The 23929-nt window shown below is 36.5% G+C and overlaps 1 protein-coding gene across 6 annotated transcripts in view; it reads right to left on the bottom strand.

The window, feature by feature from the left end:
* The window catches only part of LOC106871852 (TNF receptor-associated factor 4), a 60509-nt gene that overhangs the window by 4346 nt on the left and 32234 nt on the right, over positions 1–23929 (bottom strand). For 3 of the 6 annotated variants that reach the window (XM_014918576.3, XM_014918579.3, XM_089342660.1), the window contains 3 exons: positions 1317–1368; positions 759–863; positions 253–414 (listed from right to left, as the gene is read on the bottom strand). In XM_014918576.3, the coding sequence (XP_014774062.2) occupies positions 253–414; positions 759–863; positions 1317–1368 (319 nt within the window). Of the gene's footprint in view, positions 1–252; positions 415–758; positions 864–1316; positions 1369–10127; positions 11279–16608; positions 16645–23929 lie in introns of those variants that run through there. The other 3 variants (XM_014918575.3, XM_014918577.3, XM_014918580.3) reach the window with 2 other exon arrangements.

Genomic DNA, 23929 nt, shown 5'->3' with positions numbered 1-23929 from the left:
AAAGTAATAACGCAGTTGGTAAGATTGAAGGGATGGAAGAGGTTCAGAGAAATATTGTCTCCATTGGCAACAAAGGGGTTAAGTTTGTCTCTGATTATCTTTCGCCCCCCCTCCCTACTCTCCAATTTTCTCTGTGAAAATCATGCTTATAAAGCATAAGGAGTATGGTGGAACACTGGTAATTAATTAAATTAAATTAGAATGATGATGATGATGATGATGACTGGAGAAAATGGAAGGAGAAAGACTTACCTCAAATTGCTCTCCAGAAAACTCGTTTCCACAAAATTTACACAGTACCCGTCGTCTTGGGCAGGTAAATTCTAGATGGTCATGGACACACATGCGAGAGAGGAGAGCGGAACAGCTGTTGGGGCAGGACACAGCATCGTAGCGACAGATATCGAGATGACTCTGAAGAAGAGGAACAACAACAAAATTGGTTAATCCAGGCATTTGAATAAAGTTGTTGATCTACATTTTTGCACATTGAATTTTCTAATGCTTAAAATTACACACACACACACACAGAACGTAAGTATATAATTGTTCAAGAATCAATAATTTTGCCACAATTGCCAAATGTAATGACCTCCATGCAATAATAGTTATTCATTAGAACTCAATTAAGCCTTCAACTCTCTTATTTCCCCCCTTTCCCCCCCTTCTTCAACTTAAATATGTAAATTTAACAATTCAAAAATTATTAACGAAAGGACATCAAATGCTTAATTAAAATAAATAATCATTAAACTTACCTGTAATTTTCCCAGTTGATCAACCCATTTGCATCCATCCTTGTAGTGTTTGCAGCGGATCAGACTGGTTGTGATCTCTGTGTAAAGGTTGTTATCAGGATAAAGCTGGAACGGAAAGAACAAACAATGCAGGAACTCAATGGAATCACCAATCAATATTTTTATTTATTTGAAATAGGCAGAGGCATGACTGTGTGGTAAGAAGTTTGCTTCCTAACCACATGGGTTTGGGTTCAGTCCCACTGTGTGGTACCTTGGGCAAGTGTCTTCTATATCTGGTCAACCAAAGCCTTGTGAGTGGATTTGGGAGGCAGAAACATTAGCCCTGTACAATATCTATACACTGAACAAGTTTTAGTACAGTATTAGTGACAATAGTACTAGATCTAATTCTAATATTCATATAATGGTCATCCAGAGTTAACAGACCGTGTGGTGTTAAGATGTCCATTAAGCTCAGACGCTCGCAGTTCCTGTGTTTGTCTTACCGAAGTTTAGTCCAGTCACAGAATTAGCAACAAACCACCACCAAATGAATGTGTAATGAGAAGAACTTACTTTGCTGTAGTCGAGAGGTTTGTCATCTTCAGGGCACTTGAATACACCAGCACTGTGAAAGAAAGGGAGAAAAAAAGGGGACAATCAAAGAAAAATGAAATCAATAAGGAAGAAAATAAAGACAAGGCAAATTATAACATTCTATAGAAGGAGACTTAACCACTTAACGAACATTTTGGTTTCAATTTCCATGGAAAAAACATTTTATTAATATTATTTATTTTGTATTTTATATAAGGAAGAATAAGTACACAAATTATTTTGGATCAGTTATGATCTATGATGAAGTTACTGATAGAAACGATAGTTACTGGTAGTTAACGATAGAAAACGGGAATAACATGATGAACGAAGTATTTTGTGTTAAAAAAAGTAAGTGACGGATACCTCAAGAGTACAGTGAACGTATATTTTCGTTCAAATATATAATTACTAGACATCTCTGAACGAAAATATACAGGATGAAATATTAAGAGTTTAATCAGGCCTTCGTTTTGCCAAAATGCTAAACTAAAGTATGAAGTTACTGATCGTTAATGCCAGAAAACAAGAATAACACGATGAACGAAGTATTTTGGATTAGAAAGAAGTGATGGATACCTCAAGAGTACAGTGAACGTATAGTTTCGTTCAAATATATAGTTATTAGACATCTCTGAACGAAAATATACAGGATGAAATATTAAGAGGTTAAACAGCTTTAGACATTAGAGAAATGTTCTGGTTGTGTTGTTCTTTAATTCAGTGGATCTTAAGTTTACAAATAACAATGCCTACCCTTATCAAAAATATATATACGAAAATTTTAGCCCCAATCAAAAGTTGGTTGGGATCAAAAGCCTGTAGCCTTTAGTGGTTAACAATATTATCTTGTGTCTTTTTAGATAATTCTTTCTGTTGCCAACATAATATTCTGTTTTTAGAACTCAATATACATTTTTACTTTTAAAATATGAACTAAGTGAACAGATGTGTATGGATGTGTGTAACTGTAAATATATCTGAGTGTGCATGCATATGTGTGTGTATGTTCACGTGTGTGTGAATGTATGTGTGTGTGTGTTTGTGTGTGTGTGTGTATAAGCATAGACAACAAAGATAAGACAAGTGATAGGATTCGATTATTTATAAGTTTTTTTTTTACACACATAAACCACAACAGGAAACCAAACGTCATGCGTGCGACCCACATCACCTCAAGAGGCATTTTGACAGCAAAAAGTTCCAGAAACAAAGAATATAGATGCATGCAATAACAGAGAATATGTGCAGGGCCCTGGAGGGTAGTCCAGACACAAACACACGCTGAAAACACACACACATGCATAGACACACACATATATACATACACACACAGACATACACACATATGCGCATATACATATATATACACACACACATACATATATAAATATATATATACACACACGTGTGCTGATACATGGATGCAATTGAAAGCAGGAAAGGAAGGATTTAGCAGAAAACAAAAAAGTGACCCCTTTGCCTGGCATAGAATAACGGGAGAGACTGTATAACCAACCAGTTGACATATAAGACATTATCATCACCGAAAAGGGCAGCAGAGAGAAAATAGGTGAAGAAACCCCATAAAAACTTCCACTTGCACAAAAGAAATAGTGGCAAATGGTTACATCTGTAATATGTATTACTTAGATGATAGGTTTAGTTAGACATCAGTGAGGAGGTGTTAGTGATCAGATTCTAGAAAAGACGGACATTATTCCTTAATATTTCTTTGGTTACACCAACACCAGATACAGTGGTACTCTGAGTGTAACAAAAGAGTTTTCATGAAGGATTCACACGAGTATAGTTTAGGTGATGGTAGTTCTGTGCTAGTTCAGTATTGTTAATAGTACAATGATGCTAGCATTGGTATTAGCAGTTTGATAATGTTGGTATTAGAGTTAGTCGTTTAGTAACGTTAGTAGTCGAGTTAGTAATGTTAGTAATCGAGTCAATAGTTTAGTAACTGAGTCAGTATAGTAATGTTAGTAACCAAGTTAGTAGTTTAGTAATGTTAGTATTGGTGTTAGCAGTTTAGTAATTTTAGTATTAGAGTTAGTAATTTAGTAATGTTAGTAACTGAGTTAGTAGTTTAGTAATGTTATTATTAGAGTTAGTAATTTAGTAATGTTAATAATAGAGTTAGTAGCTTAGTAATGTTAGTATTAGAGTTAATAGTTTAGTAATGTTAGTATTGGTGATAGTAGTTTAGTAATGTTAGTATTAGAGTTAGTAGTTTAGTAATGTTAGAGTTGGTGTTAGTAGTTTAGTAATTTTAGTATTAGAGTTAGTAATTTAGTAATGTTAGTAACTGAGTTAGTAGTTTAGTAATGTTAGTATTAGAGTTAGTAGTTTAGTAATGTTAGAGTTGGTGTTAGTAGTTTAGTAATGTTAGTATTAGAGTTAGTAGATTAGTAACGTTAGTATTAGAGTTAGTAGATTAGTAATGTTAGTATTAGAGTTAGTAGTTTAGTAATGTTAAGGTTGGTGTTAGTAGTTTAGTAATGTTAGTATTAGAGTTAGTAGATTAGTAACGTTAGTATTAGAGTTAGTAGATTAGTAATGTTAGTATTAGAGTTAGTAGTTTAGTAATGTTAAGGTTGGTGTTAGTAATTTAGTAATGTTAGTAACTGAGTTAGTAGTTTAGTAATGTTATTATTAGAGTTAGTAATTTAGTAATGTTAATAATAGAGTTAGTAGCTTAGTAATGTTAGTATTAGAGTTAATAGTTTAGTAATGTTAGTATTGGTGATAGTAGTTTAGTAATGTTAGTATTAGAGTTAGTAGTTTAGTAATGTTAGAGTTGGTGTTAGTAGTTTAGTAATTTTAGTATTAGAGTTAGTAATTTAGTAATGTTAGTAACTGAGTTAGTAGTTTAGTAATGTTAGTATTAGAGTTAGTAGTTTAGTAATGTTAGAGTTGGTGTTAGTAGTTTAGTAATGTTAGTATTAGAGTTAGTAGATTAGTAACGTTAGTATTAGAGTTAGTAGATTAGTAATGTTAGTATTAGAGTTAGTAGTTTAGTAATGTTAAGGTTGGTGTTAGTAGTTTAGTAATGTTAGTATTAGAGTTAGTAGATTAGTAACGTTAGTATTAGAGTTAGTAGATTAGTAATGTTAGTATTAGAGTTAGTAGTTTAGTAATGTTAAGGTTGGTGTTAGTAGTTTAGTAATGTTAGTATTAGAGTTAGTAGTTTAGTAATGTTAGAGTTGGTGTTAGTAGTTTAGTAATGTTAGTATTAGAGTTAGTAGATTAGTAACGTTAGTATTAGAGTTAGTAGATTAGTAATGTTAGTATTAGAGTTAGTAGTTTAGTAATGTTAAGGTTGGTGTTAGTAGTTTAGTAATGTTAGTATTAGAGTTAGTAGATTAGTAACGTTAGTATTAGAGTTAGTAGATTAGTAATGTTAGTATTAGAGTTAGTAGTTTAGTAATGTTAGTATTAGAGTTAGTAGTTTAGTAATGTTAAGGTTGGTGTTAGTAGTTTAGTAATGTTAGTATTAGAGTTAGTAGTTCAGTAATGTTAGTATTAGAGTTAGTAGTTTAGTAATGTTGGTGTTAGTAGTTTAGTAATGTTAGTATTAGAGTTAGTAGTTTAGTAATGTTAGTATTAGAGTTAGTAGTTTAGTAATGTTAGTATTAGAGTTAGTAGTTTAGTAATGTTAGTATTAGAGTTAGTAGTTTAGTAATGTTAGTATTAGAGTTAGTAGTTTAGTAATGTTAGTATTAGAGTTAGTAGTTTAGTAATGTTAGTATTAGAGTTAGTAGTTTAGTAATGTTAGTATTAGAGTTAGTAGTTTAGTAATGTTAGTATTAGAGTTAGTAGTTTAGTAATGTTAGTATTAGAGTTAGTAGTTTAGTAATGTTAGTATTAGAGTTAGTAGTTTAGTAATGTTAGTATTAGAGTTAGTAGTTTAGTAATGTTAGTATTAGAGTTAGTAGTTTAGTAATGTTAGTATTAGAGTTAGTAGTTTAGTAATGTTAGTATTAGAGTTAGTAGTTTAGTAATGTTAGTATTAGAGTTAGTAGTTTAGTAATGTTAGTATTAGAGTTAGTAGTTTAGTAATGTTAGTATTAGAGTTAGTAATTTAGTAATGTTAGTATTAGAGTTAGTAGTTTAGTAATGTTAGTATTAGAGTTAGTAGTTTATTAATGTTAGTATTAGAGTTAGTAATTTAGTAATGTTAGTATTAGAGTTAGTAATTTAGTAATGTTAGTATTAGAGTTAGTAATTTAGTAATGTTAGTATTAGAGTTAGTAATTTAGTAATGTTAGTATTAGAGTTAGTAATTTAGTAATGTTAGTATTAGAGTTAGTAATTTAGTAATGTTAGTATTAGAGTTAGTAATTTAGTAATGTTAGTATTAGAGTTAGTAATTTAGTAATGTTAGTATTAGAGTTAGTAATTTAGTAATGTTAGTATTAGAGTTAGTAATTTAGTAATGTTAGTATTAGAGTTAGTAATTTAGTAATGTTAGTAACTGAGTTAGTAATTTAGTAATGTTAGTAACTGAGTTAGTAGTTTAGTAATGTTAGTATTAGAGTTAGTAGTTTAGTAATATTAGTAACTGAGTTAGTAATTTAGTAATGTTAGTAACCGAGTTAGTAGTTTAGTAATGTTAGTGTTAGTAGTTTAGTAATGTTAGTATTAGAGTTAGTAGTTTAGTAATGTTGGTGTTAGTAGTTTAGTAATTTTAGTATTAGAGTTAGTAATTTAGTAATGTTAATAATAGAGTTAGTTTAGTAATATTAGTGTTAGTAGTTTAGCAATGTTAGTAACTGAGTTAGTAGTTTAGTAATTTTAGTATTGGTGTTAGTAGTTTAGTAATGTTGGTGTTAGTGTTAGTAGTTAAGTAATGTTAGTAACTGAGTTAGTAGTTTAATAATGTTGGTGTTAGTAGTTTAGTAATTTTAGTATTAGAGTTAGTATAAGTGTTAGTATTTTAGTAATAGTATTGGTATTAGTAGTTTAGTACTGATGTTAGCTGTTCAAGTATTTGTAAGTTATGTTAGTATTTTCATTAGTAGTTTAGTAACATTGGTATTGGTATTGGTAGTTTAGTGGTGTTAATAGTTTTGTAGTCTAGTAATATCGGAAATTCAGTAATATTAATATCTGTCTAAACGATTTAGTCCTTCTCAATTGATGTTAGTAACTTAGTAATGTTGTTATTGGTATTAGTAGATTAGTGTTGACATTTGTACATTAGTAATCTTAGTATCAGTGGTTCATATTGGTGTTTGTAATTTAGTAATGTAATTATTGATGTTGGTAGTTATGTTATTATTAGTAGAAGTATTTACATAGACCACCTGTCATTAGTTAAATGCCAATGTGTTTAGTAGTTTGAGAACACCATGTTCATACTTCACCAATGGTTATTTCAATAATTAGTTTGTTTGCTTCATTCGTTAGTCAATATAGTTTTATTAGAGTTCATTAAAACTCATCTCATGTGAGTCATTAACAATTAATTTAATAATATTAGTAATTAGTTAAAATGATTATGCGGTTTTTCAAAATGTTTTAGTGTCATCTTTATGTATTAATTAATGTTAATATGTTAATAATTACATAGCTTTAATTAATATTTCAATGATTTAACTAAAATTTTTAATACAGGTGTAAGTAATTAATAAAATGTTGGTATTAATGTTTGTGTATCTTTATTATTATTATTAGTATGCAGTAATTAATATTAGTAATTTAACAATGGTTTAGTATGTTTAATAATTTATTGATGATACCAGTTTTAGTGTTCAGGTAATTTTCGACTGTATTAATTCATTCCTAATTGTCGTTTGTTAATTAAGACCTTGTAAAGCAAGTGGAATGTAAAGGTGCATGGCTTAGTGGTTAGGGTGTTGGATTTATGATCGTGAGATTGTAGGTTTCGATTCCTGGACTGGGCGATGCACTGTGTTCTTGAGCAAGACACTTCATTTCACTTTGCTCCTGTCGACTCAGCTGACAAAAATGATTTATCCTGCAACAGACCAGCATGCCACCCAGGGAGGAATATATATATGCCAGAGAAACTGAGAAAAAAGCCCTATGCTCCTTATGAAGAAATGTGGATTAACCGAAGTAGGAGGAATTTAAAACAAAGGTACAAACAAGCAGGAAATCTGTCCAAGGTATCTAGACTGTGATTCATTATTTTGAAAATGAATTGAAACAACTGCAGTGTATTTCAACAGAAATATGGTAACAAAAGGGTCAAAGTGATCTAAAACAGTCTTCCATCAAAGTCTCATATTAATTTATGTTCCAAATACCAGATTAATAAGTACAACATTGTTTTACTAAATTCATTATTCTCAAAATTAATTGAAACAATGGCAATGTTTTTCATAAGCAATATGGTAACAAAAGGGTTAAAGTGATCAAAATTAAAACCTTCCACTAAAATATGTTAATTTATGCTCCAAGTTCTTTTACTAAATTCATTATTCTCAAAATTAACTGAAGACATAAAAGTCTGGTAATTAAAAAGGTTAAATTGATGACACAAATAATGTTGACGACGGAGTTAGTATTTCGGTAGAGTTAGTATCAACATAAGTACTTCAGTTGTGTTAGTATCAACGTTGGTAGTAAAAACATTGCAACAGAGTTAGAATTAGTGTTAGCAGTTCAATAAAATATCAATTCAATTGCGTTAGTAACGTGGATGACCATTTAAAGAATTGGTGAGGTTAGATTTGAGGATGTTAGTTCTTGCAGACAAGATTCGTTTTTTTTACGCAGTTATGAAGAACATACTATATACTGATGACAGGGCCAACCTATGCTGCTCATGCAGCAACATACAACTTGGATTGATGATGATGTTGGTAATGTTGGTGATGATGATGATGATGAATCACCTATACTTTGCATAAATATACTAATGTATTGAACCTGGTATGTAATTGTTTTTTATTAATTGCGTTTCTCATTTGCATATTATTTTCCAAGTGAAGACACACAGCTTTGTGGTTAAAGTAACCGGCTCTTGATTATAAAGACATGAGTTCAATTCATGTGGTGCCAAAAAGGTTGGAGATGATTATATCTGAAGACAGAGGTACTAGTGATGGCAGAAATATATGACAGAGTGGAGTAGGGATCGCAGAGGGAGTTTAGGGGACACAACATACAACAACAAGGAAAAAGCACAGGAAAAAGCACAACAATAAATAAATAAACACCAAAATTTTATATATATTATATATAAGATAAGAAGCCCTTTGTGAGAATTTTTTTTACAGAAAAGAAAAGATAAAACAAAAACTTTGGAACTCATAAAAACAAGCTTTCAATCACTCATAGCTTTGTTGCTGGCCAAAATCTGAGAGTGAGTCCAGTTATTTCAGACCATTGCACAGGTGAGAGAATACATGCACAAAATACTGCACAGATCCATCATGACTCATCATTCCTGGAAGATAGCTTGGCTTTATTCTGAGCAAGAAATAAGGAAACAAAAAAAAAAAAAAATGAATATAGTTGTTACTAGTCTTGACCCAAGCTAAACAACAGTGGTTTTTTTACTTGTAAAGAAAACGGGGAGGGGGAGGGGGGAGAATTTCGGGTTTTATTTTTATGTAAGGGGTGTTTTGATGATTAATTTTTTTTACTTGAAACATAAAAATATTTGTGTCAAACACAGAGTCTCCAGGTTTACCCATTTGACTACGTTGCATCATTGTTAATTTTAGTATAGTTTTTATTATCTTTGTGGTAAATAAAGCACATGGCTTTGTTGTTGTTGTTGTTACAGTGAGAGTGTGTCGAAAGTGTTTTGTTTTCGTTTTGTTGGTATCTTACATCTATGACTAACACAAACACACACACACACACATATATATATATATATGCGCTTACACAAACACACACACATACATAATGACTATAACTTCTTTCTTTCATTGCAACAAAGAAAATATTAAAATACACAACGATCTGACAGCTGAAACGCACAAGTGAACGTCTGCTTGTGTGTGTGTGTGTGTGTGTGTGTGTGTGTGTGTGTGTGTGTGTGTGTGTGTGTGTGTGTGTGTGTGTGTGTGTGTGTGTGTGTGACATGAATGGACATGTCAACAGGTATATGAAAGCATTAAACTGACAAAAGGTAAATAAGCTGATAATAATAATAATAATAATAATAATAATAATAATAATAATAATAATAATAATGGTTTCAAATATTGCCACAAGGGCAGCTTGGCGGAGGTGGGGATGAGCCAACCTTAACCCTAACCCTGAAAGGATGAAAGGTAAAGTCGCCCTCAGTGGAATTTGAACTCGGGACATAGCGACGGGTGAACTACTGCTAAGCATTTCGTCCGGTGAGCTAACGATTCTGCCAGCTCGCTGCCTTAATAATAATAATAATAATGATAATAATAATAATAATGATAATTTTTTCCACAAAGGCAGCAATTTTAGGGAGGAGATGAGTCGGTTAGATCGACCCCAGTATGCAACTGGTACTTATTTTAACGACCCCGAAAAGTTGAAAGGCAAAGTTGACCTCGGCAGAATTTGAACTCAGAATGCAGTGACGGATGAAATACCACTAAGCATTTCATCCGGCGCACTCAACGATTCTACCAGCTCACCACCTTAATAATAATAATAATAATAATAATAATAATAATGGTTTCTTAATAAAGCAATAAAAAAAAATGAGAATAAATAAAACAAAACAAAACGAAAGTGTGTTAGTAAGCATGTTTATGTCCAGTGGTGATGTGTTTATTAGTAGTAGTACAAGTCTCAAAAAATATACAAACTCACTTTAAGTTCACGCTGGAGCAATTAAGGAGATGATGTAAGTCTGTTGTCGAATCGAGGACTGGATTAAATAGGGTTGCGATGTTATGCCGGTAGGCAACGGGGAGCGACTGGATGGATACGGGGTCCATCGTTTGAGATGGGGCTTTTAGGGAGAGAGAGAGAGAGAGAGTCTGTTGGTAGGTCGCTTGCGGTGAGGTTTGTTGTTGGTTTGTTAGACACACACGATGGAAGAGTGAAGAAGGAACGAAACATGAGGAAATAAATAAGACAAGTGGGTGGTGGGGAGAGGGAGAAGAGAGGGAGAGGGTGAAAAGGACGAAAGAGGAGAAGGGAGAGGATAAAGAGGAGGAGGGAGAGGAAGAAGAGTTGGGAGAAAAAGAAACTAACGCTGGTTTTTTTTTTCTATAAATAATTAGAAATTAGAAAGCAGAAAGAAATGAAAAAGTTCTTTTCAGAATAATGGTAGACAAATGGTTGAGGATGATTGGAATGGAATGTCCTGCAGAGCTTCTACAGAAAGTTTGCTTCTTTAAGGACAGGAAAGATTATCGGAAGGGTTTTGGGCACTTGAAAGCTTGTGGATAAATAAGGTTACAGGTAGTAAACCTGCTAGCCAGATATATTCTACCAGGAATAAAACGAAATCCAAGTAAAATGAATAAATTAAAATTAATAATAATAATAATTGCAGCGGTGTTGCTGTATTAATAATTTGTTAAGGAGGAGATGAAGGCCACAAATTCATAGGTTTGAAGAAGTAATAAGTGAAACTGAACTGTGGCACTGAGTATGTGAATAGGGTTCAGCAAGGAATTGAAACCAGATCCAGACTTTCAATATCACTGAGAGAGAGAGGGCTCAACTCGGTAAATTAAATAGAGAAAAAGACGGGTGTCTGTGTGTGTGTGTTTTACTTGTCAGTATGTGTGCGTTTTACAAACTATAGTTACAACACAAACATAAACGAGATAAAGTAGATGTATGCGAAAAGAAATAACAGAAAGTGGAAATATGAAACTCAGAGTAGCAATGGATGAAAGCTCCAGCTTCAAAATAAAACAGATTGTATTGTAGCAATTGACAATTTTCTTTTTGTACCCCTTCTCTAAATACAAATGTGTGTATGCATATGTGTATATATATATATATATATATATATATATATATATATATATATATATGTGTGTGTGTGTGTGTGTGTGTGTGTGTGTGTGTGTGTGTGTGTGTGTGTGTGTGTGAAATGGGTGTGTGTTTGTGTTTTGAATTTGACGCCTAATTGAAAAATTAAGATTATAAACGAACGGAAAAGGTCAAGAGGGGAAGAACGAAAGAAGTCCCTTCTAAAAATTGTACATGAAACAGAAAAACATGGGGAAAGAAATCCCCAGAACACAAGCTTGTGGTTTCTTTGGAAAGACCAGGGGTGAAAAGGTGTGTTACCATTGGTGTATGAGACAGAGAGATAAGATGAGGATAGAGGTTCGTTGGTGGTGGAAAAACCGGATAGAAAATGGTAAAAATTTGTCAGTTGGACGTTGAAATCATCAGAAAGATACGTTCAGAAGTCTGTGTTGTCTTCAGTGGTGGCGGCGGCGGCAGCGGTGGTGGTGGCAGCGGTGGTGGCAGCGGTGGCGACAGAAAATCTTGTTGCTTGCAACGATGACGACCGGTGTTGATCTGTGATGAACGAGAGACTAAACAGAAAGTAGCCGAGGTTTTTCTCTTTATATATAATCGAGAGAGAAAAAGGGGGAGAGAGAAGACTGGCTGAAGATATCAGGAGTTTGAACAAAGGAAATGAAAGATGTATATAAACACAGGCGACAGGCGAGCGGTGGCAGGTAGATCTCTTTGTATCTCTCTCTCTCTCCCTCTTAAACATAATCACCACCGCCGCCGCCGCCATCATCATCATCAGTACTACAGCTGCTGTTCTACCTTCCAACCGCCCCCCACCACCATCGTTCCGTCCACTTCCACTCAATTGATACCTGGAACACTGAACGAGGTGGGTGAGGTGAGGTTGGGGGTAGAGAATCAGGTAAGATAGAGGGTGAGAGGAGGGAGATCGGTGGGAGGGGGGGAGGAGAGAGAAATAGGGGAGACAATGTTGCAAGATTAGGAGACGAGGAAAGGTAACAGGAAGGTAAATATAAAACAACCACCTTGATCAATCACTCGAGAGAGAGAGAGAGAAAGAGAAAGAGAGAGAGAGAGAGAGAGAGAGAGAGAGAGACTGTGTGCAACAGAGTGTGTACAAGTGTGAGAGACAGGAGTGAGTGTCAGAGAGAGAGCATGTATGCGAGAAAGGGGGAGTATGTGAGAGAAAGAGAGAGAGAGCTAAGGAAGTTTAGACCCAGTAACAGCTGGCTAAGGTTTCCTGGAGGAGGTGGTGTGCTACAGTGACAGTAGCAGCAGCAGCAGCAGTAGTAGTAGTAGTAGTAGTAGTAGTAGTAGTAGTAGTAGTAGTAGTAGTAGTAGTAGTAGCAGTAGTAGTAGTAGTGTCTTGTCCCCACTCCTCTAGGTTCTACAGCAGCTGGAAGCATAGGAGAAGGAGGAGTTAAACTCTTTGTTCCACTCCGCCTTACATAACATGCACACCCATCTTTGAGAAGACCGCCTTCTCCTCCTCTTACTCACCTTCTATGATACAGTAGGCCGGTTAAGTTGTATATATATATGTGTGTATATATATATATATATATATACATCAACAAAGGTCTATCATAACAAAGGCACATCGCATAAGCACACTTCTAAGAAGACGAGTGAGGCTTTTTTTTCATGGTCCAATGAACGTGAAAAATGCCTGTCTGTCTGTCGGTCTGTTTCCCCCCCCCCCGGCCTTTACAAAAGGTCTTGTAAGTCAGTCAGGTTTTCAAATACATAAAATGTTTCAACGCTGATTTATTAATTGTACACCATGTACTTAGATGCACAGAGATACACACAGACAGACACATGCATTTGTGCACACACAAGGACACACATCCACCCATATGTATAATTTAGGGTGGCGAGCTGGCAGAAACGTTAGCACGCCGGGCGAAATGCTTAGCAGTGTTTCGTCGGCCGTTACGTTCTGAGTTCAAATTCCGCCGCGGTAGACTTTGTCTTTCATCCTTTCGGGGTCGATTAAATAAGTACCAGTTATGCACTGGGGTCGATGTAATCGACTTAGAGCCTTTGTCTGTCCTTGTTTGACCCCTCTATGTTTAGCCACCCCCACCCCCGCCCCGGGGGCAATAAAAAAATACATATAATTTAGTCCAACCCATGCCTGCATGAAAAATGGACATTAAAGGATGGTGAAGATAATGCTGATGATAAACATATATATATATATATATATATATATATATATAATCGGATTATGTCTTAAAGACCTTGCTAATCTTTCAAGCAGTGATGAGGATATTGATATGGTGGTGGTGGTGGAGGTTATCATAATGTGTATAGTTATAGCAGTGAAGGTAATAATGTGATGGTGGTGCTGGTATCATAGATGCAATGTTGACGTTGGGCTCAGCTATGTCAAAAGAAACACGTGTCTGTAAGGCAAGACAGACCAGAGACGTTTATCTCGAGGCTATCACCAGTAACGCTTACTCATGTTACTCTCGTAAATCTCTCACCGTTGCTAAAAGACGAGGTCAAACCCTTCTGTTGGTGCTGCACTTAATCTTCTACTCCTGCATTCTGTCTTTTCGTTAATGACTGATCCGCTTAAACCATTTCAAATGCACGTCTCTACTGTTGAAGTACCACCTGTAGTTGATTTCAATTGATAATCAGCTGATTACTTTAATTAGCCATCATGAGCTATTCATTCATTCATTCATTCATTCTATTTGTGTGTGTGTGTCAGTATACATATATACATACATATATTATAAATATATAATTGTGTCAAGGACCTATAATCCTTTAAGGGATGCTAGCATCCTAGTTTTCTGGTTTATATCAGTGTTCAGTGAAAACTAAATATATTAGATTTGTATTGATATATCATCATCATCATCGTTTAATGTCCGCTTTCCATGCTAGCATGGGTTGGACAATTTGACTGAGGACTGGTGAACCAGATGGCTACACGAGGCTCCAATCTGTAGCCATATATATATATATATATATATATATATATATTTAAAATATTTATGAATCCATTTTCTTCCTTTTCTCATTCGTATATGTGTGTGTGTGTGTGTGTGTGTGTGTGTGTGTGTGTGTGTGTGTGTGTGTGTGTGTGTGTGTGTGTGTGTGTGTGTGTGTGTGTGTGTGTGTGTGTGTGTGTGTATTGGGGTGGAGTGAAAATAAAAAATTGTGGAAATTGAAAATGTCTGAGGGCTAAAATCTTGCTATATTTGATTATTAGAAAAATGTGTTTCTTAAATGGCTTATAAACACCTTCCACATTGAAATTGTTTTTGTTCCAGCACACGATCTCAGATCAGGTCACTTGCTATGCAAGTGCATCTCCGTAATATACATATACCTGCTATTTCCCCCTCAATCACCACTATCAGAATAGCAATCATGACAGTTGTTGCACGAAACAGAAGGAAACAAAAGAAAATGCTACCCACAAGAGCACAAGCGGTTGAATAACCCAAGGAAGTGTCTAATAGCTCTCGATAACTGTAGGCCTATAATTTGCATTAGTCATCCCTACACCTTCCTTAAATATCAGTTACCATTTTCCAGATGTCACCACCGATGTCAGGTAAAACTCTCTCACACACACATACACACACACCAACTTCTGTTTCATATCTACAAGACGCATGCCAAATTAATTTCGTAGCAGCAGCTCAAGTTTTTTTAGATCTTTAATTTTTCATTAATACAATAAAACTAACAGTATGTATATATTAGGTGCATTCACTTCATGACGGTGTACACATATATACACACATGTACATATGTGTGCACACATGCATGTATGTATAAATATGTCTGTTGTGTGAAGTGAGGGGCTTTGTGCTGCAAAGAGTGGACTGACCATCTGTGTATATTTGAAAAAAGAAACCCATCCATTGTTGTTCTTTTCTTGTGGTTAACATGATACGACAGCTTTACTGACAATAAACTGATGTAGTAGCAGGATCCTTTGTTACCAAGTGTTTCCCCCCCACTTCTGTAATATCGAGCTATTATTCCATAAACCACCATTTCATTAAGGATCACACTAAGATCATTTGCCACATGTCTTGCAAATTTTATCTAACTATTTTGTTATTGTAATTCTGTTGAAATAAAACAGCCTTTGTTTCAGTTCATTTTGATAATTAACCTTTCCCCACTAAAATCCCTGACCATGGGCCAATATTTGAAACAATTATTACTCTTATCATTCTATTGGGGAGGCGACTTGTATGAGGTGTGACAGCTGTTATAAGGAAGACAATTTCTACTGGGAAGACAACAGACCACAGATAAGTTGTAAAAACATCCTCCTTAAAAGTTACTGATTACTTAATGATAAACAATATTAACTTCTGATAACTTTAAGCTTTGTTATCAACTTCTTCCCCGTTCTTTAAGTAGCAATATTATAATCTGAATTATAATTATGGCTATTTTAGTAATTTATGTCTAAACATCACTGAGCAGAAAGCATGACTGGTTGGGTAGAAAGGCCTGATATAATTTCATTCTAGAAGTCCTCAACCTCTTTAGAAATTTCTCTAAAAATTTAACATAGGAGTCACCAAAGTCCATGCAAGTATCACAAGAAGAAACACATGTTGGGTCGGAGAATATAAGAAAATATGAACAATGAAGTCACAGCAAAACATTAATTTTTGTTTGATTGAAATAATCTGGGTTTTTTTTTTTCTAAAGCATATTTAGAGAAAAGGGTGTCATTTGTGAACTGCCATTTGGTGAAAAGGATAAGGAATGAGTTACAAACGGTTGAGAACAGTCACATTGGACAATACAAGAGATTACAAACTGCATCATGCACTCAACCATGCAATTGTAGTAGTGACCAATGGGGTAATTAACGCTCTTGACCACATGCAGCATCAAACCATGCTGCAGATTGCATGTAGTATAAATCTATGTAGCAAACCACATGTAGCATTAAACCATGCAGTAAAACCACATGCAGCCTTGATGCATACATTAGACCAAATGCAGCATTAACGCATACAGTAGGTCACATGTAGCATTAAACATACAATAGATCACTTTTAGCAATAAGCATGCAGTAGACCACATGTAGCATTAATGCCTGCAGTGAGCCACATGCAGCATTAAGCATGCTATAGACCACCTTTAGTAATAAACATGCAGAAAATCACATGTCACATTAATGCATGCAGTAAACTACATGTAGCATTAAACATGCAATAGATAATTTTTGCAATAATCCTGCAACAAACAAGTAGCATTACTGCATGCAGTAAACCACATGTAGTGTTAATCCATGCAGTGAACGACAGAGAGTGACAGCCGTAACACATCATCTACTTACATTTTATGTGGCGAATTCTTTATGTTTGTAGTTCGACTGAATGAGCGAAAGGAAAGAAAAGAATAATTGAGAAAGGAATGAGAGAGAAATGGAAATGAGAAAATGAGGAATGGAAATCGAAGATAAATCAAAGAAATAGCTGTGTATGAAATGGTTAATGAAACAATACTTAAAAAACACCACCACTAGGTATCAAGCAGTAGCGAGGTATAACACAGACGCAAAGACACACACATACAATGGGCTTCTTTCAATTTCCCTGTCTACCAAATCCACTCACTTACCCAGGACCCAGAGAACAGCAATCAGGTGAGAAAGATGGTTAAATGTTGAAATACTCTGTTAAATTAACCAGGTAAAACAGGTGTTTATCAATGCTAAAGATTCCCACATATTTTTGTAAATCCCTGTAAAATTCCATGGAAAAATAAACATGTTATTAGAGATAGCATTTATCAAATTATTTTAATCTCTTTTTGAAATGGGTTTTGTTATCTTTTTCGTTCAGAGGATTTTTAAAAATCTGTTGAGTGGCTGGGTGGATGAAAGGATAAAATATTGGGTTATCACCATGGATTGCAAGTTCAAACCTACTGCAGTTATTTACTTGTATTTTGGGCCACACCATTTGATTTTTATATGCCTTAGTTGTAGAACAGGGTCCCAGAGCATGTGGAGATGTCAATTTACAAATGAGTATCTTTAAAAAAAAAAAAGATAGACGGACCAGGGATCAGTTCTTATTTACTCTTTTACTTGTTTCAGTCATTTGACTGTGGCCATGCTGGAGCACCGCTTTTAGTCGAGCAAATCGACCCCAGGACTTATTCTTTGTAAGCCTCATACTTATTCCATCAGTCACTTTTACCAAAAGGTGTGATTCAAGATAGATTTGGTTGCTATTTCTAGCAAGTCGAGCCACTCTGCAGTGGCTCCTTTGTTAACATGTGGCTGTTAACGTCTCCTTGTAAAGGAAGGACTTATTTACTTTACACCAGCTGTTAAGATTAAATTTGACTGTTGACACTTCAAAACAGAATCTACCAGAACAAAATTCATTCTTACAATCAATAACCCAGATATAATTTCCTGAACAAGCTGCTCTGTTGACTGGATCAACTGGAGCGCTCATTATAATCAACAGAGTACCAGCTGTACAGGAACTTTTGGTAAAAACAAATTTTCAGATGTATACATGGCTTGGCTGTGTGGTAAGAAGCTTGCTTCCCAACCACATGGTTCTGGGTTCAGTCCTACTGCATGGCACCTTCATCTTGTACTATAGCCTCAGGCCAACTGAGGCGTTGTGAGTGGATTTGGTAGACGGAAACTGAAAGAAGCCCGTCATATATATGTATGTATATATATATATGCCGAAAGTGCCATGCAGTGGGACTGCACTTGGAACGATGTGGTTGGGAAGCAAGCTTCTTACCACACAGCCACGCCTGCGCCTATATATGTATATTAATTTCTTTAAGCAGTTTTTGTTTCATACAGGGCCTCATCAAGATTAAGGTGGTGGAGTATTCCACAAAATATAGGTTTGGGTGCCACAGTTTTAAGAAATTGGTAAAATGGGGTTCTGTAACGAAATAAGTTTGGAAACTACGGCTGGTTGTTCAGTGGGTCTCTTTGTTCGAAAATGTGTGTTTATTTCTTTGTTTGAATTTCGTATATTGCAGAACAGGGACTGTGAGAATACTCCCACAGCCCCTCAAAGGACAACAGGCGGTTGTTGGTACGAGAAAGCATTGTTTGGCAAAAAGGAAAAAAACACAAAAAAAAAACAGAAACGAGGGGAAACGGTTATCTGAAGGAATTGAAATCGCGCCACAAGGCCCGGTTCGTGTGAGCCGAACGGCTGGCAGTTGCCAGCTGAACCCAAAGATAATACATCAAATATCATTATTATATCTGTGTGTGTGTTTATGCACGCGTGCTTGGCGTAGGCATGTGTCAACAGGTAGAAACATGAAGGGGGACAAATTGACGCCAGGATACACAGGCCCCTCCGACACCCGTCCTGTACTACAAAGGTATATAATAGAATAGGGTGGCCGGGGTAGGGTGAATAATACGCTGCAGATGGTCTGTGTTCTGTAGCTGCTGCTTTTTATTTCGACTGGTAACAGGTTTTTATTGTCAAGTGTGGCAAGGTCCCCCCGCCAATGTAGATAGGTACAGGTACGTATGTGTGTGTGTATATATATGAAAGAGAGAGGGTTAATAGATAAAGAGAGAGTGAGTTGGCGAGAGAAAGAGAAACAGTGCCTAAAGGGAAAGAAAAAAAGTAAGACATACAAAAGTACAAAGAAAAAGAAAGGCATGAAAAGGAGAGGAATAAAGAAAACGACAGAAAGGGTGAAATAAAGAAGAGAAAGATTATAAGACAAAGGGAAATACAAAGAGAGAGGGAGAGAGAAAGATAGAGAAGAGAAGGAGAAAGGGGGATAAGAGAGAGAGAGAGAGAGAGAGAGGAAGAGGGACAGAAGGGAGGGAGAGAGGGAGCGAAAGATAGAAAGGAGAGAGAGAGAGACAGAAGACAGAGAGGGAGAGGAAAGACGATTGATGTAAGTAGGTAGGAAAGAAGAGAGGGTGTTGCACGCATTACGTCAAGACGAGAAAAGAGAGGTGAAGGGGGAGGGAAGGAAGGCAATGAACGGTGGATTACAAATAAATAAATAAATAAAACTGATAGAAAAGCAGACGAGAAAAAATGGGAGGAGGTGGAGGAGAGATTAGCAGACGATAAGAGTAGGAGGTAGAAGAAAAGAGTAGGACACAGTCGGTTGGTAATGTGTGTGTGTATATATATATACACACTTGCATGCATGCATACACACACACGCACAAATTACCTTTTGTTTCCGTCGTTAGATTGCGGCCATGCTGGGGCATCGCCTTGAAGAATTTTAGTCGAATGAATCGACCCCAGTACTTTTTTCCTTTCGGCCTAGTATTTACTCTTAGTTTTCGGACAACGGCCGAACCAAGAAAGAAAGTTCCTAATGTATATTTGATTAAATATTATTAGGAATTGCATTAAAAAAAATATTTTGTAGAAGTATGACCAATTTATTACACAGAATTTTAAGAACAAAATCTGGCACTGTCATGCTATTAGCTGTCAGAAGTGAAAGTGCTCACTGCTAGTGAAGTATCTGTCTGTCTGCCTGCATGGCTGTTGATTCTTTGGCTACTGACAGCTAATACCATGACTGGCCGGAGCGAGCTATATGTCTGTCTGTCTGTCTCTCTCTCTCTCCCTCTATCTATCTATCACTCGAAAGTTCGCGCGTCCGCGCTAGCTAGTCGTGAGTAGAAAACACAAATTTAATATAAAAACATATTTCCTGAAATTGCAAATTATTTAAAATATAAAAATATAATTTTCAACAGAGAGAATTTATCAAAATAGAAAACAAATGAAGTTTGAAGTTTTAAAATAATAGGATCGACCACTCACGACTGGATTCGCAAGAGTCATACGGACTCCGTTGAGAAAAACGGGTTTAAACTAAATAACTATGAAAGAATCTCGACGAACGGGATTAAACGAACCAATTTTACAAACGTTTTTTACCTCGCAATTTTACCCTTTATTTCTATTTTTTCTTACACCATTTTGCTTGTAGTCTTTTATTTTTCGTTTGCTTCACTGGAAATTTGGCATTTTTTAATGGGTAAAAATATCGTGGGTTCGTATTAAGAGTGGGAACAGACGCAATAAGGGCAGGTGGTTTGAAAGAAGAATAGCGTAAAACTAGTTTCGTCGCGTGAGGGCAAGATAACCTGATCACGTGAGTGTGTGTGAGGGAGAAAGAATAAGAGAGAGGGGGAAAGAGTGAAAGAGAACCTGAAAAGGGAAGAGAACCTGAAAAGTGATAGAAAGGGAGAGAGAGAGGGGGGATAGATAGAAATAGGGAATAGAGAGTGAGATCGAAGAAAGTGAGGGGGAGGAGAGAGATAGAAAGGAAGAGGGATAAATGGAGAGAGGGAGAAGGGAGAATGGGGGGGGGGTAGTTGAACAGGTGTGCAACTAGAGAACCCAGCTCTAACTCCGCTTCACAGAAATAAAAGAAACAAATCGCTGACACTGTCTTAGTAAACTTCATGTGTGACGTGAACCGTGACGAGACAGACTGAGAAACAGAGTGACAGTCAGACAGTGAGAAAGACAGAGAGAGAGAGACAGACAGTGAGAAAGAGAGGGGGAGGGCGAGGGATACGTCTTTTTTCCTCTCTGTCTCTCACATACATGCGCGCGCACACACACAAAACAATGGTTTTTTGATTTCAGCAGACGACCAACAATTTTGAGGGATAAAAAGCCAAAGTTGACTCCGGTCGGAGTTGAACTAACAACGAACAGAGCCGGAAGAACTATCGCAAAAGCATTTGTTTCGATGCTCTAACAATTTGGCCAAATAACAATTCTTTCTGTTCCAGCACAAGACCAGCAATTTTGAAGGGAATTAGCGACCAAGATCGACCCCAATACACTTTACTAAATTCTTCATTTTTTTCAAAATGAATTGAAACAAAGGAAGTGCATTTCAACAGAAATATGGTAACAAAAGGATATGAACCCACCCGAAACTGTCCCCGGCTCTATGAAACAAGGTTCCTGTTTTTGAAATGATCCAAGTTGAAAGTTTCCTTCGAAATTTCACGTTATGTGTCAAACACCAAATTAATGATATAGATATTTCATAAAATTCTTCATTAATTCCAAAATTAATTGACACAAGAGCAATGTATTAGAAAATAACAATTTGTAAATCTCACAACGAAAGATATTCAGCAACAATACTTTGGAGTAAAGATTGTTTGCCAACATAACATGGCAGTCCTGGTTTAGGACCTGTCAAATGCTTGCTGGACACAACAGACAAAACTGAGGACTTTTAGCAAAAATACGAACAAAGCAGGACTTTTCCGTCATTATCAAACCCTGGACATTACTGCTTCAAGATTTAGGAACTCGTGGGGCTGGTTACTCGGTTTCCGAGGTGTGTAAAAGACCGAGATCTCAACACTCACCCTGAACGGGATGCCAGTCTGTCGCAGAGTTGCTCATTTACATGAAATAAAGCGTTTTGATTAAGATCACAACACACCGCCCGGACTGGGAATCGAAACCGAAACTGTGATTTTGCAATCTTAAGTGCAACACCCAAATCACCAGGGCAAGTGTCTTTTGCTATATCCTCGGATCGACCAAAGCCTTGTAAATGGTTACACACACACACACACACATATATATATATATATATACGACGGGCTTCTTACAGTTTCTGTCTACCAAATCCACTCACAAGGCTTTGGTCGGCCCGAAACTACAGCAGAAGACGCTTGCCCAAGGTACCACGCAGTGGGACTGAACCCAGAACCATGTAGTTAGGAAGCGAGCTTCTTACCACGCAGCCACTCCTGCGCGCGTGTGGTATTTGTGTGCGCTCTTTCTTTTTTTTCTTTTTTTTTTCTTTTTTTTTTTCTTTGTTAAATGCTGTGTGTGTGTGTGTGTGTGTGTGTGTGTGTGTGTGCCTATACGTGTGTAAAACCTGATCCAACGGTGGTCGGCGAAGAAGTCATTGTTAGCAGAGGACATCTGATTGGCCTCGTTGAAGGAACAGCTGTCGCAGAAGAACACATGCACACTCACACACACACACACACACGTACAGACACACGCACACACAGTCTGTGGCACGCGACCATGGACGACGGGCGGCAGCAGCCGACAGGAATCTAATTACGTTTGAGAAGAGGGAGACATACAACAAGTGAATGGTGCCTTCGAGGAGGAGGAGGAGGAGGAGGAGGAGGAGGAGGAGGCGTGGCTAAATGGTGGGAGGGAGGACATTGTGAAGAAAGAGGGGAGGAGGGGGCTTGAGACAAGACGAGATTAAAGAGAGAACGAATGTAAGAGAGAGAAATATGAGTGTGAGAGAAAGAGACGAAGAGGGTGAAGGGGAAAAGGAATGTGCGCGTGTGCAAGGCAGAGATAGATAGAGGGAGGGAGTGAGAGAGATTTACAGAGTGGGGTGAGAAATAGACAGAAAGGGAGAGATAGAAGGAGTGAGAAAGCTATACAGAGGGGTGAGAGATATATAGAGGGAGTGAGAGATAGAGGGAGTGAGAGATAGAGAGGAGGTGTTAAAATAGAAGACAAAGAAAGAGATAAACGAAGGAAAGGGAGATTGAATGGTGGTGATGGTGAAGGGGAAATAAGGGCTGGAAAGAGAAAGAAACGGGACAAAGGAACGAAGAAAGGGTTAGAAAGTGTGTGTGTGAGAGAGAGAGAGAGAGAGAGAGAGAGAGAGGGATACAGAAATGAGAGAGAGATAACGATAGAGAGGAAGAAAATGAAAGGAAGAAAGAAGGAAATATTTAGATCCATTTCTTTCTATCCCCTCGTCCCTTATCTATCAATCTATCTACCTATCTATCTACCTACCTATATCTATCTATCTATCTATATTTAAGATATATAGCGGTCAATTGGCAGAGTCGTTAGAGGATCGGATAAATAACGTTTATTGTCGAGGTTCTCCGCGATCTAATTTCGAATCCCATAAGGTCAATCAATATATAAGGTATCGACCTAGGGTTGACTCAGTTGTCTCTCCTCTCACTCGCTCAAACTGTTCCATCTTGGATGTTCAACTGGATTAAGAGAGAGAGAGACGAGGTACCTAAAACAATGAGACCCTGTCAGTGGATAAGCCCATCACACACACACACACATATATATATATATATATATATATATATGCAGGCTTATAGGCGCAGAAGTGGCTGTGTGGTAAGTTGCTTACTTACCAACGGTATGGTCCCGGGTTCAGTCCCACTGCAATAAGGATATTGTCGTTATTGTTTGGGCCCAGGTCAGTCCTAATCCAGTAAATTTACGAGCAAAGGCATTCCAGCACTGGCTACCACGTCAACTTTGCCTTTCAGAGTCGATAATATAGGTACCAGTTGATTACTGAGGGTCCATGTACTTATTTCCACATCCGAAATTGCTGGCCTTGCGCCAAAATTGGAAACCATTATTATTACAATTATTATTATTGAAGACGGTCGAGCTGGCAGAATAGTTAGCGTGCCGGGCGAAATGCTTAGCGGTATTTCGCCCGTCGCTATGTTCTGAGTTCAAATTCCGCTCAGGTCGACTTTGCATTTCATTCTTTCTAGGTCAATAAATTAAGTACCAGTGAAACTGTTACAAAGTGTTTGTCTCCTTGGCATGGCCAGAATAATCAGGAAAGTATTAGAGAGCTGAAAAGAACGGATAGCATGGTACCGTAGGCTG

The sequence above is a fragment of the Octopus bimaculoides genome, chromosome 26 (assembly GCF_046866305.1).
Source record: "Octopus bimaculoides isolate indiv1 chromosome 26, ASM4686630v1, whole genome shotgun sequence".
In the NCBI taxonomy this organism is placed as follows: Eukaryota; Metazoa; Mollusca; class Cephalopoda; order Octopoda; family Octopodidae; genus Octopus; species Octopus bimaculoides.
This window is presented reverse-complemented; position numbering and strand designations above follow the sequence as displayed.